The 18,953-nt window shown below is 37.5% G+C and overlaps 2 protein-coding genes across 3 annotated transcripts in view; one reads left to right on the top strand and one right to left on the bottom strand.

Annotated features, from left to right (window-relative positions):
• Window positions 1–17,757, top strand: part of LAP3 (leucine aminopeptidase 3) — a 28,001-nt gene extending 10,244 nt beyond the window's left edge. Inside the window, exons 7-13 of one of the 2 annotated variants that reach the window (XM_069069236.1) lie at window positions 873–1,031; window positions 5,500–5,624; window positions 7,384–7,472; window positions 8,542–8,644; window positions 13,006–13,085; window positions 16,256–16,365; window positions 17,188–17,757. In XM_069069236.1, the coding sequence (XP_068925337.1) occupies window positions 873–1,031; window positions 5,500–5,624; window positions 7,384–7,472; window positions 8,542–8,644; window positions 13,006–13,085; window positions 16,256–16,365; window positions 17,188–17,386 (865 nt within the window). In that variant the 3' untranslated portion in view covers window positions 17,387–17,757. The remainder of the gene's footprint in view (window positions 1–872; window positions 1,032–5,499; window positions 5,625–7,383; window positions 7,473–8,541; window positions 8,645–13,005; window positions 13,086–16,255; window positions 16,366–17,187) is intronic. The other variant, XM_069069244.1, reaches the window with a different exon arrangement.
• Window positions 1–18,953, bottom strand: part of QDPR (quinoid dihydropteridine reductase) — a 167,660-nt gene that overhangs the window by 105,771 nt on the left and 42,936 nt on the right. The gene's annotated exons all lie outside the window — the stretch shown is intronic.

The following is an 18,953-nucleotide window of genomic DNA, read 5'->3' as shown; positions in this document are numbered from 1 at the left end:
GTGGACACTGGGTGGTACTTAAATGTTTGCATGTGTTTATATGTAAGACTTCTGTAAGGGGAGGACGTTTTTTAAAAACCATGTTGCTGAATTGCTGTTTTAAACTGTAAAACACCCACATTATTTCCTTGTTCCCTTTTAAGTGACTTTAAATTTTAATCATACCTTTTGTATGCGTGTGTATATATACATATATACGTACTTTATTTCTTTTTGAAGATTAAAGGCTATTTCTTCATTAGGCAATAATATCTTCTTAATAGTTTTGCAAAATTAATAGTCATGTACAGTGTGTTACTTCTTTTAAATGTTTCAGCCAGTGAAGGGAGAGTAAATTGAAGTAATATTTCTTAAACTATTGGAAGTACTGATATGTATATATCTAACTTTTTTGCCTTTTGGCTTAGTGTCCTGTTACTGATTGGGACCAGAAATGAACAGAATTCAGTCTCGCATTTCTGCACTGCAGAAAGGACGAGTGGGGATATAAATAATTAAATGTTTTGCTACATCTGTACACATAGATGATGGTCACAAGATCAGAAAATTTTAGGACGTAAAACTGCAAGTTACTGTAGATTTTGTTTAACTTAGCCCCCACTTTTACAGATGAGAAAACTCAAGGGATCTGCTGCCTTCAGCTTTAGGGTAGAAACTATGGGAATATATGCATTTATTCCCCAAAACCAAATTGAATCATAGGATTTTGAGAAACCATCACCTAAAAATGCGTATATAATTTAAGTACTGTTACTAAAAGTCTAGAGACAGTAAGTACCTTTATAAATTAGCATTTTAAAACTTCTTCTGAAACAAAAATAATAAAGCACATTTATTCTGATTCCCTTCTTCCCTGTATTCCATCCTGACAGGAACAAATCTTGGATTGAGGATCAAGGAATGGGAGCCTTCCTGAGCGTTGCAAAAGGGTCCGATGAACCACCAGTTTTCTTAGAAATACACTATATGGGCAGTCCAAATGCAGATGACTCACCATTGGTGTTTGTTGGAAAAGGAATTACCTTTGATAGGTAAATTTACTGCTTTTGTATTAAACAAAGTACAGTGATTTGTAGATTTTTTTCTTTTTTTGAACTGGACTTGTGATTTCAGTGGTGTACAGAGAGATTTGAACTTTTACCAATGCAGGTCCATAAAAATTTTGAATAAAAAAAGAGCCAAGAACAGGTTACTGGTACACCAGAATGGTTTGGACGTTAATTAGATTTTTAGGGCAAAGTTATTTAAAAAATTATAAATTTCCTATAAATTCACTTTTCTTCATTTTATCAAACAAGATGGAGGAATTGTTTTAAAAGCTTCATTGAAATTTAAGTGTGCTGTGATTAGAGCATTCTTCTGGGCTACCTCCTAATTTATGACTGTCAGAAAAAAGGAATGGGCAGTTAGTTTGGTAAGATCTATGGGGAATTCATGCCTGGTTCCTAGTAATCACTTCCCTTTTTTATTGCTCACACACCATCTATTTAAAAGAATAAGAAATCCGTTCCAGAATTTTGCTGGAGATCAATGTCAGTGCTGGAGATCAGTGAAGAGGCCTGAGCTCATTTAAGGCGGTTGGGGTACACACAACACCCACCATCTTCACCATGGTGGGTTTTTGTTGTTGATTTACACTTTCCACTTTGTAGATCATTCTTCTTTACTGATGCCACAGAAACCAAATGGAAGTTAATCTGATTTCTTTTATGTTTCTATCCTAAGGAATGGGCATTATTCTTTTCTTGTTCTGCATTTGCCTCTGAGTATAACAGTGCTTTTTTTTAATTGTTCTTAGCAGTGATCTCAAGATTCAGTTACTTCTGGGTTCAAGACTTTTTGATGCTATCCTTTGGTTTTTCCTCTTTTATTTGTTTGTAGTCTGTGACCTTCTTTCTACCTGTAGTCCTTTTAAAATATTGTTAGATGCCTTCTCTATTTGACATTTATTCTCTCAACAGAACTTTAGTGCTTACTGTGGATAAATCACTGTCAGTCACTGAGGAAGATGGTGGTAACATTTAGATAAAATGTGATTCATACCTTTCTGGGAGCTTTTCGTTTTAGTAAGGAGATATGACCCATGCAAGTATCTCATGTCCCGTTCTTTTTCATCAGGAGTATTTGTGATTCTCATTGTAAGAATTTGGTTTTTGAAAGCTTACTCTCTACTTTGAGCTGTCTTCTCTTTGAGAATCTTTGGCTGTTAGACCATACCTATCTAATGTAAACCTGTATTCCTAAAGTTTTGTCAACTGGTAAAAAAAAAAAAAAAGCCAGTTTGGTAGTCTCAGTCCCCCCAGAATGCAAATATGCTGAGGTGAATTAACCCAGAGAGTACTGAGGGCATTAGCTCTTTACTGCCTTTTTACAGGAATGTTACTATTAGGATTAAGTTTCTAGCTTCATAGTTCTTGTTCCTACTTCACTGTTCTTCCCTCCTTGTTAGGTAATTTAGGAAATAGTCACTGTACTGGTTCTGTAGGTAACAGGAGAGTCTCATTGGCATCATCCTGGCTCTTTTGTCTGAAATCATATGGAAGGTTGAGCCCTGATGGACTTTGGGCCTTTCAGTGGAGTGTGGATCGGCCTTCTGTGTATGACCCAGCCTGGGCATGGCGGTCATGCACTGAGACTGCCCATGCCAGTCTCTGGTTCCCTCTTCCCCTTGTGAGTGGCAGCCAAGTTAGTTAAAGATCTTTCCATGCAGGTGCTTTTCATCCTGAACTCCCCTGTGCTACAAGTAGAGAGTAGCTGTCACTCTACTGTATTTTTTTTTTGGCTGTTAAGATTTCTTAGGGTGATATTCACAGTCACTTGGCTCACCATTTCATCTTTACCAACCAGTTCTTCCATGTGAGTCAGAATGAAAAACTTAGTCATTATTTTCTTGGCTTTTATCTTCTGAGACCTAAATTATCATCTCTAGAGAATAATCAGGGCAACAGCTGGCATTTATAGAGCTCTTTAAGATTTGCAGAGTAGCTTCTATATATGGGTGATTTGATTTGGTCTATACAACAATTCCTAGAGGTAAATACTTCAGGTATAATTATAACCATTTTACAGATGAGTCTCAGTAAAATTGTGATCACACACCTAGTAGTTAGTCAGCAAACACTTATTAAGACCCTGTTGTGTGCCAGCACTGTGCTAAGCCCAGCAGGGTGTCACCTTGATCTCTCCTTACAGTAAGCCTCCTGCCCTTTCTACTGTATCAGAGTAAGGAGAAAGCAGAAATCAAGTCTCCCTAGGAAGTTCTTATCTTGTGGGTGTGTGCTTTTCTTGTCATTTATCACACACATTTTGTAAATAGTCCCTTGGTATTTTGGACACCTGTAATTCTAAGAGAGTAGTAACCCAGCTTCTTGGCCACCCAATTCTCATCCTCTGTCTGTGATAGAAGAGAGAATGAGCCTAGTTTTTCAGTCACAGGAGGAAATTAACGATGGAGAGGCTTGTAGAGAACTTGGTACCTGAACTAGACCTATTTGTAACCATCTCTAGTGCCCCCTTACATGCCCTTTTCGCTTTTTCATTCCATTGAGTTAAAATATCACTAAGATTTTTATAAGGGTAGGTTTATGACATGTAAGGTATAGTCCCTTTCTCATTGTATGCTTGGCTACGTGATAACGTGATCATTGGTTCTTGTACTTTAGAATTTAGTTTGGGTTGATAACTTACCCTTTAAATGTTTATTTCTCATTTTCAGAAAGTTCCCTTCTGTAGGACTTAGCATGGATTGTTGAGTTTTAAAAGGGAAAAAATTCACCTGCAGTTTTCATAGGGGATAGTGAGATGACTTCTCCTATTTTTTTTTCTTTTTTGGAGGGGGAAGGTAGGGCAATTAGGGTTAAGTGACTTGCCCAAGGTCACACGGCTAGTTTTTTTTTTGTGTTAAGTATCTGAGGTCTGATTTGAACAGTTCAAACTGGAGAGAACTGGAGTCCTCCTGACTCCAGTGCTGGTGCTCTATTCACTGCACCACCTAGCCGCCCCTCCTGTGTTGTCTGTGCAAAGCTTCTGTACACAATTTTAAGGCCCTATGACCTCCCTCTCTTGGCTGGATAATTGGACTATTTCCATAAAATCTGTGATAAGATTACCTATTTAGGATGTTGAATCAACAAGCGCTGTAGGAAGCACTGGGGTTACAAAGAAAGGTTAAAAAGTGGTCCTTTCCCTTGAGGAGATAGTGGAGACAACATGTAAACAAGGACATACAAACAAGATACATACAGTGTAATTGGGAGATAATCAGTAGAGGGGAGACTTATAATAGAAGATGGGATTTGAAGGAAGCCAAGAGACAAAACTGAGGAGGGGGAAGAATTCCAGGCAAGGGAAACAGCCAATGAAATTACAGAGTTGAGAGATGGAGGGTCTGGTTTAAGGAACAGCAACAAGGTCATCAGCATTCTGTCACAAAGTACAAGGACAGGAATAAGACGTAAGAAGACTGGAAAGGGGGGAGGGGTGGTCACAAAGTGTTTTAAACACTAAATAGAGCATTTTATATTTGATTGTGGAGGTGTTACATAAGCACTAGAGTTTATTGAATGGGGGCAAGAGAATGACGTGGTCAGACCTGTGCTTTTAGAAAGATCCGTTTGATGGCAGAGAGGAGGAGGCCTGGAATGAGGGAGACCACCCTTCAGGTAGTTTCAGTCATCCGGGCATGAGGTGATGAGGGCCTGTACCAGCATGGTGGCAGTGTCAGGGGAGGGAAGAGGGCATATTTGAGAGATACTACAAGGATAAAATCGACAGGACTTGGCAGTAGAGTGAATATGAGGCTGGAGCTGTAAGGAGGCGAGGGTGATGGCTCGGATGTGAGTCTAGGTGAGTAGGAGGCTGGAGCAGGAGGCCCTCAATAGTAATAGCAAAGTTAGAAAGAGGGAAAGATTTTTATGGGAAGGGTCATGACTTCCATTTTAGACATTGAATTTGAGAGGTCTGTGGGACATCCAGTAGGTAGTGGGGGATATGAAACTGGAGGTTAGGATTACACATAAATCTGAGAATCAGACAGACTTGAATCCATGGGAGCTAATGAGATTGCCTAGTGAAATAGTATATTGGGTTAATGAGATAAAAGGTAAAAAGTAGGTAATGTTGAGGGATTAATGTGATAATAGTAAGAAAACTTTTGAATTCCCTGATGTTGCCCAACTGTTTGGCAACAAAATATTACTTGTTTTTTATGACACACAGTAGTAATATTCTGATTTACCATAACCAGACATTTATTATCTGTAGTTTTTTTTTTTAGAATAATCGTGATGCTTTTAAGAGTGTTACATGTTAATTGTGACAAAATTAAAAGACCTTAAATGTCCCTTTGTGTAAGGATTCTAAATTATTTTTGTCAGGTGTTTTGTAGGATGTTTTAAAGAAGAATTTTGAGGGTTATTTTCAGAAAGGAAGTGACATTGGGCATATCTGTCTACAGCTGAGACCAGATTTCTCATTAATGTTACCCTCTTTTTTCATCAGTGGTGGCATCTCAATCAAACCTGCTGCAAACATGGATCTTATGAGAGCTGATATGGGAGGAGCGGCAACTATATGTTCAACCATCATCACAGCAGCGACCCTAAAGTTACCACTTAATCTTATTGGTAAGTCGGGAGTGGGGAGAAGGGGCAGGACAATTTTACACGTCTGTGTATCTTGGAGAATTTGTGTGAATCATGCTGGACATACAAACAAGTGAAAAATGGCTGCATAGACTTTTGGGGAGCTCCCTGAAGCAAGATGAAGGGTAGATCTAGAGCTGCGAAGGGTGTTAGAGGTCATCTAGTCCAGCTCTCTCACTTTGTAAAGAAATAGAGCACTAGAAAGGCCAAGTAATCTGCCCAAAATTACATTGATGGTAAATTGCAGAGATAGAATGAGTTATTTGCTTGGATTAAAATATGCAACTTTTACAGCAATGTAAATGGAAAGAACAACCAGAAAACAAGGAATTTTGCAAAGTTAAAAAGGAGGAATAAGCATGACCCCGTGGAAGAGATCTGAGAAGACACTCCCACTCCATATTGTGTGTGTGTGTGTTTGTGTGTTTATATATACACACAAACTTTTTCCTTGTATTGATTGATTTGCTGATTTTTTTCTCTTCCTCTTTTTAAAATTTTCATTAACCTTAGAAAAGCTCTATGTGTGTGTATAAGTATGTATGTATGGCTTTCTGAGAAAGGGGAAGCATACTGGGAGAAATTCTGAAATTATTTAAATAAAACACAAAATTATATTGAACAAAAAAATAAACTTTTTCCAAAGCCTGGGATGTGAGAGGTTTATATCATTGCTGTGAAAAATATCTAGGGAGACTTAGTGCCTTGCAAATTCATCCTGGGTTAACAGTGTGATTGTGTTACTGAAAAAACTATTACAGTTATCCCTTCCACATATTGGACATTAGAGACACGACACTCCTGCAATCTGGGGAATCCATATAAAGTGTTTTGGCCCTCCCTTTGTACCAGAGAAGAAGTTTGAATTATTATAGTATTAAAAGATAAAATATGTTGATGCTGTGCAATACTATACACATATTTTATGCATTTCTGAGTTTCTAAACTTTTTCTGTGTTGTCTGTGGCTTCCACAGAACTCCCCCAAAATTCCCATTTAATTTATTATGTTGAAACCCTGATGAGGAAGGTCACAGTGGGGAAGGGATAACTGTGCTATTACATTAAGCATTGTAACATCCAGGATAAAGGAGACAGTGTTCCTACTGAGCTCTTTTCTACTGCTGCCTGTCTCAAGGTCACTCCACACCCTACAGCATTAAGTTTGGTTCTTGTCCCCACCGTGTAAGGCCATACACTAAATCAGGAACTGTTTTGCAGTGCTCTTGCTTTGCTTAATATATGTTAATAGTTGTCTCTTCTGAGTTATCTGAAGCTCCTCAGATCCAGGGACCCTCATTTCTGCTTTTTTGGTGTCTTCTCCCCATCCCCATCTCCTCCCCCACCTGCTGCACTGTTTAGTACTCACTGTGTGATTAATAATTGCTTTTGTTGATTTGAGAAAAGGCTTTAAAAGTTCTGCTGGCCACACAGTAGCTTATTCCTAGACAAGCAGAGCTCTCATTTTTCATTCCTAAAATAAATTGTGTTGTGTTACACACATAATTTGATTTATGAGAATCAGGTAGCTTACTTTTGAAAAAACATTCAACATCACAAACTTTCCAACTGGAACTTTACTCAAGTGAGAACTCTGATAAAGAACTGGGAGAGGCAGTAGTGATGTCTTAGTGGTAATCCACCTCATGAAGGAAACTTGTCTGAGTTATGTACAGTTCTGTGTCCTTTTGATGAAGTTAATAGTATGTGCATTGTGTATATGTGTGTTCAATTCCCCTCAGGTTTGGCTCCACTTTGTGAAAATATGCCCAGTGGGAAGGCAAACAAACCAGGAGATGTTGTTAGGGCAAAGAATGGGAAAACGATACAGGTATTTACATACATTTGCTGCATATCATGATTTAGTGATCATCAGATGAATTATCCAGGCATATGAAAGTGCTTTTGGAAGAATGTAAAACATTCTGCAAATCTACCCAGAATTCTCCCTCATCTCTTCTTAGTTCCACCTCTCACACACAGTTTAATGTGTCTCACAGTAATCTTTTAATGGAAAGAAGCTAAGACTTGGAGACAGGAGGTTGGGGAAGTGGCTTTTGAATCCTGGCTGTAATACTTAGTAGCTGTGTGACTATGTTGAATAACTTTCCTGAACCTTGACTTCTTCAGTTTTGCAGATGAGGGTAATACCTCTCATGCTGTCTGCTTCACACAGTTGTAAGAAAAGTGCTTTGTAAACATTAAAACACTATATTTGATTTATCGTGTAATAAAATCTAATACTGTTCATTTTAAATGAACCCTGTGTAGTTGGGCCATGTTAAGTTACCTTTATTTTAGAATAATGCAGACAAACATCCCTGCAGCATAGATGCTTAGCTTGCTTGTGACTGTATCTCTTTCCCCCCTCCCAGTTTGTCTCCTTTTAGAAGAAAAGAAACATAATTGAAATATATTGTCAGTTTGACTACAGGGTTGTTTAAGACACTTTTTCAATTTAAATACCTCATGGGTAATCCAGGTCCTGACTGAAGTACATGTAAATCAGTCATTTTGCTCTCTGAGAGACCATCATCAAGCATAGCTGTTGTGGCAGTGGCCATTTCTAATTGATTACACATAGACATGAAGAAAAGTGGCTTGGTATAAGTAACTCTGAGTGCCAGCCCTGGATTCCAGAATCAGCTCCAACCCTGTGAGCCTGGCCAGTCAGTTAATCTCTCTAGCAGGGAACTTGAGGGTCCCTGTAGGAAGTCTTAGTGTGGTGGTTGTGAGTGCAGGAGTTTTAGTACCCTACAAGGCTGTAAACTCAGGGCATAGACAACATCTTGTCCAGACTTTTACCCCCCAGCCCCAGGCACAACACTGTATACACAGCAGATGCCTTAATAAATGTTTGTTGAATTAAATCTTAGCTTTTTCTTTTCTTTTATCTGAAGGTTGATAATACAGATGCAGAGGGGAGGCTCATATTAGCAGATGCTCTCTGTTATGCCCACACATTTAATCCAAAGGTTATAATAAATGCTGCAACATTAACAGGTAACAAAAGTTTCCTTTTCCTTACTTTCTTAAAGAGGAATTTGCTATATTGTTTAATATATGCAGTGTATGCTTAGATCACTCTTTATAGATGAGAGAACTTAACACTTGTGTTTGAAGGTTTTTCAGCAAAATAGTAAACTTTAAAATATCTAGTTTTTTTAGTATTAGGTATGTTTTTAAGCTTTTAGCCTCTTGTGTCAGAATACAAAAGTAATCAGAATCATCCATCTGGTGCATTATTTTGAAAATGGCACCAACAGATGTTAGGTAGTAAAGACTGCCCAACAAAGGAGAGAGAGGTATTTATCAGAAGTTCAGATTATCAAATTTGGAGTCAGAAAATCTGGATTCATTCCCTTCACTGTTGCTTTTTAAGCTGTGACCATGGAAAGTTACTCTTTGAGCCCCTTCTATAAAAATGGGGATATTTTACTACATTACCTAACCTATAAGATAGTTGTACAGTCTTGTACATACAACTTAACCATATTACTAGTATTGTCACAGATTTCCCCTTAACAGTCATAATGTCATCCTTAATTTATCTAAAACCCTAATTGAATTGATGTATATGTTCTTTGTACAACTCTCTCAGTAATGACTTTGCTATGTTTAACCATCTGTGTCTCATTTGTCTTCAGCTTTGTACTTACACAGCTTCGATGGCTGTGCCTTAATCATAACATCCAGAGATTAGTGACCAAGTTAGTTCTTCTTGGCTTCTTGAATTTGGATTATCCAGTTCCAGGAAACAGAAACTAGGCAATACCCTTTGTTTTGCTCTGTTTTTTCAAAAACAGGAAGAAGGTGGGGCTTGAACTAATGAGTTTTGGTTTGATTCCTCACATGATTCTAGAACTTAAGAGTATGAGAGGAGCAGAGAACACTAAAACCCATCATAACTTTATTATGGCTAAGTCTTGTCACAGATTAACCTAGATCCTTTTTTTAAATGAGATTTCCAGATTGTTAGATCCAAAGAAGGCTACAGATATTCTGCCTAGATTTCAGCAAAGCATATGACAAAGGCACTCATATTATCTTCTTTAAACAAGATGCAGAGATTGGGCTCTGTCATCATCTAGTTGGTTGCTTTTTGTGTTGGTTGAATGACCAGATACAAAGACTTGCATTGATGTCCACTTGAAGAGAGTTCTCCAAGGGAATGTCGCAGTGGTTGACCCGTGTTTTTATGACCGACTTAGATGAGAGTATAGATGGGGTCTTTATCAAACTTGCAGATACATTGGTTGTAGATGACAATCAAGATCCAAAAAAAAAATCTTAGCCTGTCAGAATGATAGACCAGAAGGAAATAAGATGAAAATGAGTAGATTCGAGTGCAGTAGAGTAAGAAGTTGTGAGAATTGCCCGCTTTAAGTATCAGAGCTGGAATTTAAATCCCAGTCACCTGAGGTCAAGTCACATCTCCTGCTGTGTTTCCCAGTTTATAACATCATTTACTTTACATCTCTACATATATTTAGGTAATACCACTACCTTAGTTAGTGGTACTATCTTCTTTATAAAGCAATATATTCACATATACCCGTGTAAAGACCATTTTTTTCTTGCTTGATAAGGTTGGGAGATGCTTCTCCAATAACAATATTAACAGATTGGGGCCAATATCATATATTGGTGAGAAGGGACAAGTGCTGGTAGAAGGAAGGCATGAATAGATTAACCATAGTGCCAAATGTGTGTTATAGAACATAGATGATACTTGTGAGAAGGGTTTCCTGTCACAAGATTTAGATAAATTCAAATAAAGCTTTATTTTAAAGAGCATTTGTGTAATACCTTGTAATAAAAGCTTATATATTATATTTACTTTGTTATTTAATAAGCATCCTTTCAATTAATGATAGGTGAGAGTAGTATAATGCTAGTATTACTGAACTGTAATACCACATTACTTAATCTTTCATGGGTTTTTTTTTAATCTATTGGAGATTTGATATGAATTAATCCTAATAATTATGATCCCTGACCACTTCATTGTAATGACTCAGATTTACCTCCTTGCAAATTCTGTATCATTCAATAAGTACCACCTCTGTAATTGGATATAAAATAATTGATCCTATTTGACCTTAGTCAAGGGCCTTAGTAGGCCCTTGAGTGCCCACCCTCCTGCTGGTTCTCATTAAGTATTTATTGATGATAATGCCCCATTACTTTTAGCACACAGTTTACTGTTAATTTGATGTGAGGCACTGAAATGATGTCTCCTAGTTTCTATCCCCTTACAGCTCTGAATATAAACCACATATTTTTCCTCACATCAGTTTGTTAAAAATCTAAATACACCATATGAGCAATTTTAACATATACCACCTTGTACATTTTTTTTCCTCTTTCAAAGAGATCTTGTTTTAGGAATGAGGCCTTAAAATTCTAAGCCATTTGCTTTTCAAGTTCGATTCCATCTTTCCCTTAACAATTCTTAAGATAATTATGTAATACTTTAATGGGGCTAATGATACCTATTATATACCTCAAAAGAATATTTTGGGGATAAATGACAGAGCATGTAAAGTTCACTTGTTAACACCTTGTAAAAAGTTGATCGATATTGCCAAGATATTTTTGAACCATTACAACTAACCCAGGATTTTTCCATGAACATAGGGGAAAGGAACTAGAAACTGGATAACCTAGCATTTGCTACTCAAAACCATACAGAATTTATTAAGTTTAAAAATTAGGTACTGACTGCTAACCACTATTTTAGTCTCCATGAACTATTAGTTTAGTGTTATAAATATCTATAGTTTTTTAAATTGTACAATCCTTTTATCATCGCAAAACAATAGATATATCAGTAAAAGAAGGGATTTGGATTTTTCTTAACTTAATTTTCCTGTAAAGGGTCTACATAGTTCACTGATGACTGCTTGCTGTGTTGCAGTCAACATGAAGTCAGAAGTGTGAGTTTTGAGTTCCTGATGGGTCACTTCTGCCATGATGTTGGCCAAATTCTTTAATATCTCTGAGTTTTACTTTCTTCATCTCTAAAGTAAGGGGAAATATCAAGTGCCCTGTTATATTGTTCCAAGAGCCAGATGAGATAATGGGTTCATTTATTAAGTGCTCATTTTATGTCTGGCAAAAGAAATGAACATATATAGTTCACCAGCTAAACAGTCTTCCAGTAACAGACTGACTTATAGCTTAAATATTGTGTATTTCTTTTATATGTGACTTACTAGACTGCACATAATTCCTTAGAGGTTTTCAGAGCACCTGTAAATATTGTTGTGTTGATTCTCTGAACACTATCCTAAATACATTTCTGATAATGAAATGACATAGAAAAATCTACAATTACACAATATTATTCTTAAGGTGCCACAAAAATGGGAATGTAATTCAGTTTAATACCAGTAAGATGTTTTTCCAAAGATTTTTTTTCCATCTTGATTTTTTTTAGTTCTGGACTTAAACACCAAAAAGAGTGTTTCCGTACACATACCAGGAAACAAAAGGAGGATCCTCTATGAAACTGATTTTTTATGCCTCCGGCTTTTTAAAATACATGCATTACTTCTAAATCTGTCCAGCTTGTTTGTGCTTCCTTTTGAACTTTATTCTGTTGTCTTCAGTGCCTTTAGAAGAATTTTAATGACCCTCTTCCCATTGAAAACAGAAAGAAAGGAACCCTTATAACAAATAAATATGGTCAAGGAAAACAAAAACATAGTGGCATGTTCCAAATTCAAAACTTCAGGTGTTTTTAAAAAATTATAAAAAAACAAATATATGTCCCTTCCTGTGCCCTGTTTATATAATACCTCTTGTCAAGAGGTGGGTAGCACACTTCATCATAGATCTTCTGGAGACAGAGTTGGTCATTGCATTGGTCAGAGTTCTTAAGGTTTTCAGAGTTGTTTTTTCTTTATGATGCTGTTGTCCTTATATTCTGTTTACTTCACCGTCTCAATTTATACTACCTAGGATTTTCTGAAATTGTCTCCTTTGTTTCTTACAGAGCAATAATTTTCCACTACATTTATGTACAACGATTTTATTTTTCAGCTGTTCCTCACTTGTCTGAGAGGCAGTCTAAGGGCTTTCCTTAGATTTGAGTTTGTTGTTTTTCATTTCTTCTTCTCTTACACTCCCCCTTTCCCCCTCCTTCAGGTTCCAGGAGTTTGTTTTGCTTGTAATGTTCTCTTTGTGGTTATATCTTTCTTAATGTGCAAACATCCATTTTAAGAGTTTTTCCTTAAAGTCTAAACTTCTGAGCAAGTTAGTAGCAGGGGAATGATTTTAAAAATATAAACAAAGACTCGAAGTAGTTCCTGCCCCCTCCAAAGAGACTGAAAAAATAACTTTTTGGATTTTTTTTACAGGTGCCATGGACATAGCTTTGGGGTCAGGTGCCACTGGAGTTTTTACCAATTCAACCTGGCTGTGGACTAAACTCTTAGAGGTATGATGTGTACTAAGTTTTATTATCTAAAAAAAAAAAAATCCACAGTTATACTGTTTTAATACTCTATGTAAAACTTTTCCTCTTTAAGTTGAAAACTTACCATAACAGAATAAATCAAATGACTTTTAATGGAAAAAAGAGAAAAACCGAATTTAATTATTTTCCAATGCTTCATCATGGCCTGGAGGCTCAGTTTTCCTAAGTGTTGCTGGTCTAGTGAAATATAAACTGGCAGATTCTACCAAGTTGGAAATGAACCATATGTCTACACTGTGAGGATCAGCCTGGCTAGATTTGGGAGTGTCTCTGTACCAGACTGTTGACTTTCAGGTTGTAGTTTTATTTGTTTTTTAATCAGCAGCTCATTACACAGTATACTACCAATAACAGTAGCTAACATTTATGTAGCACTTAATAAGGTGTGCAAAGCGCTTTAGAAATATTATCTCATTTTATTCGTACAACAACCCTATAATGTAGCTGCTGTCATTATTCCCATTTTATAGATAAGGAAACTGAGGCAGACCAAGAGAGGTCACACAGCTGGTGTCTGAGTTAAATTCAAAGGGCTTGTGATCTGCATCTACAGAATACCCTCATGGACAAAATAAATCGGAATTGTGGGAATAATGTGCCCTTTGCCTTCTCTTCCCACTGGCTTTAGACTGTGATGGTTAATGAGGCACATAGAACTTAAAGCTTCTAATAAACAAGGAATACTTTATATTACTCATAGCTTATCAGGATAATTTTCTGAAATTTGATCATTAAATAATAAAATAGCATATGAAATGAAGATTTACCCATTAACCAACTAGTGGTCTGTCCCAAGATTATTCTCTGCTGACAAAGGAGTTAATAATGAAGGTCAGGACTACTGCTCAGTTATTAGATCTCTGACCTAAAGCCTAAGGGTGCATGTGATTTGGTCTCACATAGTCCTGTTGAATTATATTTCACTACTTCAAGGAGCCACCTTAGCGAGGTTGGTTCTCAGAAGGCAGAAATGATCGTTTGGTGGTCTGTGCCAAAGCTTTTCTCGTGCTGGTGCCTCTTGTTGAGAACTTCTGGTCCCTTCTATGCCAGGCTGCGGCATCAGAGTAGGACCTGAGTGTGTCATGTTCTCATATGTTGTTGAGACACAGAGGAACATCCTATCAGAATTGTCCAAAGCGTGGTTCCCTGAGCCTGGTATTTTGTCAGGGGTGTAGCCAACCTGGTCCCTCCTGTTCCATTCTTCTCTGTCCCACCTCCACCTCCTTTCTCTAGTTCTGGAACTGGTTTGATCTACTGCCACTCAGCCTCTAGAAGGCCCTGAACTCACTCCTTATCCACAAGATCCTTTTGCTTTTAGTTTACCTGAAATAAAATAGGAATTTTTCAAAATTTTAACTTCCCAATTAAGAGAAAATAAATCAGCAAAATAGCATAGAATTACATTGTATTTACAGAATATAGTTTGTTGACCTTAACTTACGTTTAGCCACAGTTGAGAGACCAGAACACCTGACTCCTGCCTTTTTCTAGTCCCACTTAGGTTTGGGGTGACATGCCTCCTGGGTTTGTGGGGATTTTCAGTTGCCCCTTCATCTCCACTTATCCTTTCTGGCCCTGTGCTTCACCCTTCTGTCCCTATTCCCATAAATGAGGAAAATGTTAGCTTTTTTTGGCCATAGAAATCCTCCTCCTGGGCCTCAGGTCTAGAAGTCTGCTTTTGTCTCGCTTCTGTAGATCTGGCTTCAGATCCTGGGAGTTCCATTTTCTTCCCCAGCTGTGTTTGTTCTGACTAGCTTGTTTTGCCTGAGGCAGGCCCACTACCCAGGCTGTTCAGTCACATTTTAGTTTTCACTGAACCCTGGCTTCTTCGCATTTTGTTCTGGATGGCCTGGGCCTGCTTTTGCTAGCAAGACGGTGGTGTGCTGGGCTGGAGTTCTGGCTCCACATGGGGCAGATGTAGACTGTTGGCAAGTCCCTACCACACTGAGTCTCAGTCTGTTTGGAACTACCCCTTTCACAAGGTGGTTGTGAGGCAAGTACTTTGTAAACCTTGAAAGTGAGACAGCAGGGGGAAGAGCAGCATTTGGACTCAGAAGCCTTGAGTTCAGATCTCAAATCTAGTGAGTATCTGGGTGATTTTGGGCAAGCCACTTTGCTGGGCCTTACCTTCTTTCTCAGTAAAATGAGGGTTTGGACTAGGCCACTTCAACTCTAAATCAGCGGTCCCTATCCTCTCTGACATCTTCATTAAAAAATGAGAGATTGTTATTATTATTGAGAAGCAGCATGGATAACTTGGATAGAAAATCAGTCTTGGTTTCAGTTCTGCCTCTGAGCCATACTAGGGCCTTGGGCAGCTCTCGAGGATTATAAAATACAGACAGGTTGCTGATTTGCAGCAGTGGAGGAAGTTTCCATACCATGTCTTCATACCATTGAGGACACAAGTCCATATTCCCTATTCCCCCCTTTCTATCCCACCCCCAAAAAGTTATCAACTATGTGTGGTCTCGGTGGTTAAGGCCAACTTTCCCTGAGTGCAGTTTGTATAACACTTCCCTCTGATGGACCAAGTAGACTCCTGTCTCTTCCTATTTAAAGCCCTTGCTCTCTTTAGGGTTGTCCAGTGATATTTTTTTGTCCTGTCTGAAATGCTTTATGTTCATCTGCAAACTGATTGGTTATGAGCTCTTTGAAATATGTAGCATTTCCCAGCCTAGGTTTTCAGATTCAGCCATTTCTCCAGGTTTTTTGCTGACTATACTCCTTGGGAAATGGTCTTCCAGAATCCTGATTCATGTTTTAAAAAGCACAAATAAAGAAGTATATATGTATATGCTCACACACACACACACACACATACACATACACATTTTTTAAAATATGTAATTTACACCAAAGGAACAGGAAGGTTTTGTTCTCTGACAAAGAATATGTCATCCTTTATGATGTTTCCTCCTAAAAAGCAAATCTAAACTCTTCTGCCTTGCTGTGCTGTGTTTTAAAGAACTATATAAATGTGAACCATTAGTGCTATATGTTTACTCTTAACATGGAAAATAACATTTCCCTTTGAGTAATTCATATTCTTATCTGGTGTATTATTATAATAAGCTTAAGGAAGCTCATACACCTTCAGCATTTAGCATTCATACCTTTTTCTTCTGCAGGCAAGCACTGAAACAGGGGACCGAATGTGGAGGATGCCTCTCTTTGAACATTATACAAGACAAATTGTAGATTGTCAGCTTGCTGATATTAATAATATTGGGAAATACAGGTACGTAATTAGCTGAAATTCATGGCTTTCATGGCTTTACTAATAGCACAACAAATTACTAAAATTATTAAACTTTTATTTTGTCCCTTTAAAAAAATTGTTATACTTTTATCTCATTGGTTTAGTGGTTGTCCTTGTGTACCGTACCTAGTAATGAAATCTGACTGATACTTCTACAAAACTTCTTCCCTTTTTAATCTAGTGTTACTAAACTAAAATTTTTCTACTTGTGGCTTAACTTGGACCTGATTTCACACACCAATTTGAAGAAAGAGAGAGAGTGTGTGTGTATGTGTCTGTGTGAAGGAAGAAAAATAAAGAGCCACAGACTATTCCATGGGAAGGAAGGAGTCTGCTTTAATAATTTTTTTCTTTGCTATTTACATCATATCTAAAAGTGATTTCTCTGTAACATCTTAAGTTAGTTTTTTAATTTAGCTATTTTGATATAGGAGGAGGAGTCTCTTTTTCCAGAATTGTACCCACATATATTATGTTTCTTTGGCATTAAATAATTTTCTTACCAGAGTCTTTATTCTAGCCTGGTAGATCCTCTGCGTTCTTGAAGGTATGATATAAACTCTGCCAGGTTCAAGCTCCAAAGGCTTCAAATGTGGAGGTCTGTCCCTTAGGGCCCAGCCTGATTAAGTTCCAGAGAAACTATTCACTAGAAAATTGACCACCAATTGATTTTGTTCTTGACCATAGTGGCTCATCTACTAAACCTTAGAGAGTGTGACATGTGCATTGATAAGAGTACTCACAAGTGGATTTTCAAAGTGTTGTAATTACTTGAGCTTAAAATTTTTAATTTCTTTACAGATCTGGGGGAGCTTGTACAGCTGCAGCATTCCTGAAGGAATTTGTAACCCATTCTAAATGGGCTCATTTGGATATAGCAGGAGTGATGGCAAATAAAGACGAGATTCCATATCTGAAGAAAGGAATGTCAGGAAGGCCTACAAGGACCCTGACAGAGTTTCTAGTTCAAATGAGTAAAGATAAAGAAAATTCTGAATAAAGTACTGATCTTAAAATTCTTTTATTTCTTCTTAAGTTGGATAGTTGGGTTAAAACCATGTTTTAATAATGGTTTCCTAAACCTGGAATAAAATGAAACACATTTGGCTAGGATCATGAATACATCCATTTTACTTTACACAAATATTTAGTGATGAAAGGCAAATCTTACATAGGACCTGACAACAGATTTTTTTTAAAGGTGTTTATAAATTAATGCTGATTGTTTTTAAAAAAAACCATAATAGCCTTCCAATTTATATAACTGAATTAAGAGGTAAAATGCTAATTATTTTAGATTTGCTACAACAAACCATGAACAAAGTTACTATGCACTGTTCTTAAGCAATAAACTCATCTTTGTTTTCTGGAGTTGATTGTGGTTTATTTTTGTGTTTTACACTCTGAATCTAAGGATTTTCAATTACTTGGCCTCTCGCTTTTGGCCTTACATGACCAAAATAATTAGATTACCTCATGTCATTTTTGCCATTTCTATGATCACTTTGGGCCTCATCATGATTCTGATAAATTTATATAATAAATTTAATAAAATAAAAAATATACAAACATAACAAAATAAAGTTTGCTGCTGTTCAGATAGCCCCAAAACAGATCAACCATCAAATTTCATTCTTTGGCAAGTATACGTAGGGATTTGTTTGAAATAGTTCAGATGGTGCAATTTACTGCTTTCCTCCTATTTCCTCTTCAGTTCTGAACCCATCTAGATATTTTGTCTCTACCGCCTCAAAAATGTATGAGAGGCAGTAGTAAGAGTAACATCTCTGAAGCCCGAACACCTTGGAACAGAACTCGACTACCACTTAATATCTGTCTGACGATGGGCAAGTCGAGTGACCTCTCGGGGCCTCCTGTGTAAACAAGAAGGATGAAGGAGAGTTCTGAAATACTTCCAACTTTCCTTCTAGGATTCTACATACTGGTAAATTAACTGAGCTGCGAAGATAAAGGCATGCAGAATCTGAGCAGTGGACGTTACGATTTTTCCTACGTGGAGCTTTTCAATAGTCATTCATGTCATTAAAAAAGGTCTAGTATTCTGAGGCCTGATGCAATTGGCACAAAGTCATTCTTCAACAAGCATTTGTTAAGTGCCTACTATAGGGCTAGGTACTGTCCAAAACTGGAAATTCGAAGAGGCCAAAGAGAGTCCCTGCTCTCAAGGAGCTCCCAGTCTAACGGGGGAGAGAGACAACATGTACTAGGAAGAAGCAAAAGATGTATAGGGTAAACCGGGGATAATTAACAGAAAGAAGGCCCTACCTGTAAGGGGGAAGAAGGAAAAGTGGCTTGTAGAAGGTGGGACTTTACCTGGGCCTTTAAGGTGTGTGGGATACGGACACCCTAACCCAAATTAACTACTCGGAGACCTCTTAAAGTGAAGGTAGAAAGATTTATTAGAATCTCACGAGAAGCGGGCGGTCCAGTCTCTGGGACAACGCCGAGAGAGAGGAGGCCTCGTACATAAGCTAAAGCTGGGTTGAATAAGCAAGGGTTATGAATATTAACATAATTATTACTAATGAGGCTCTAATCTTGTTTCA

Source organism: Petaurus breviceps, unplaced genomic scaffold (assembly GCF_028583685.1).
Source record: "Petaurus breviceps papuanus isolate PSGF00001 unplaced genomic scaffold, PetGlider_PUasm1.0 140, whole genome shotgun sequence".
NCBI classification, from domain to species: Eukaryota; Metazoa; Chordata; class Mammalia; order Diprotodontia; family Petauridae; genus Petaurus; species Petaurus breviceps.
Note: the sequence above shows the minus strand (reverse complement) of the source record. Positions and strands in the feature narration are given on the sequence as shown.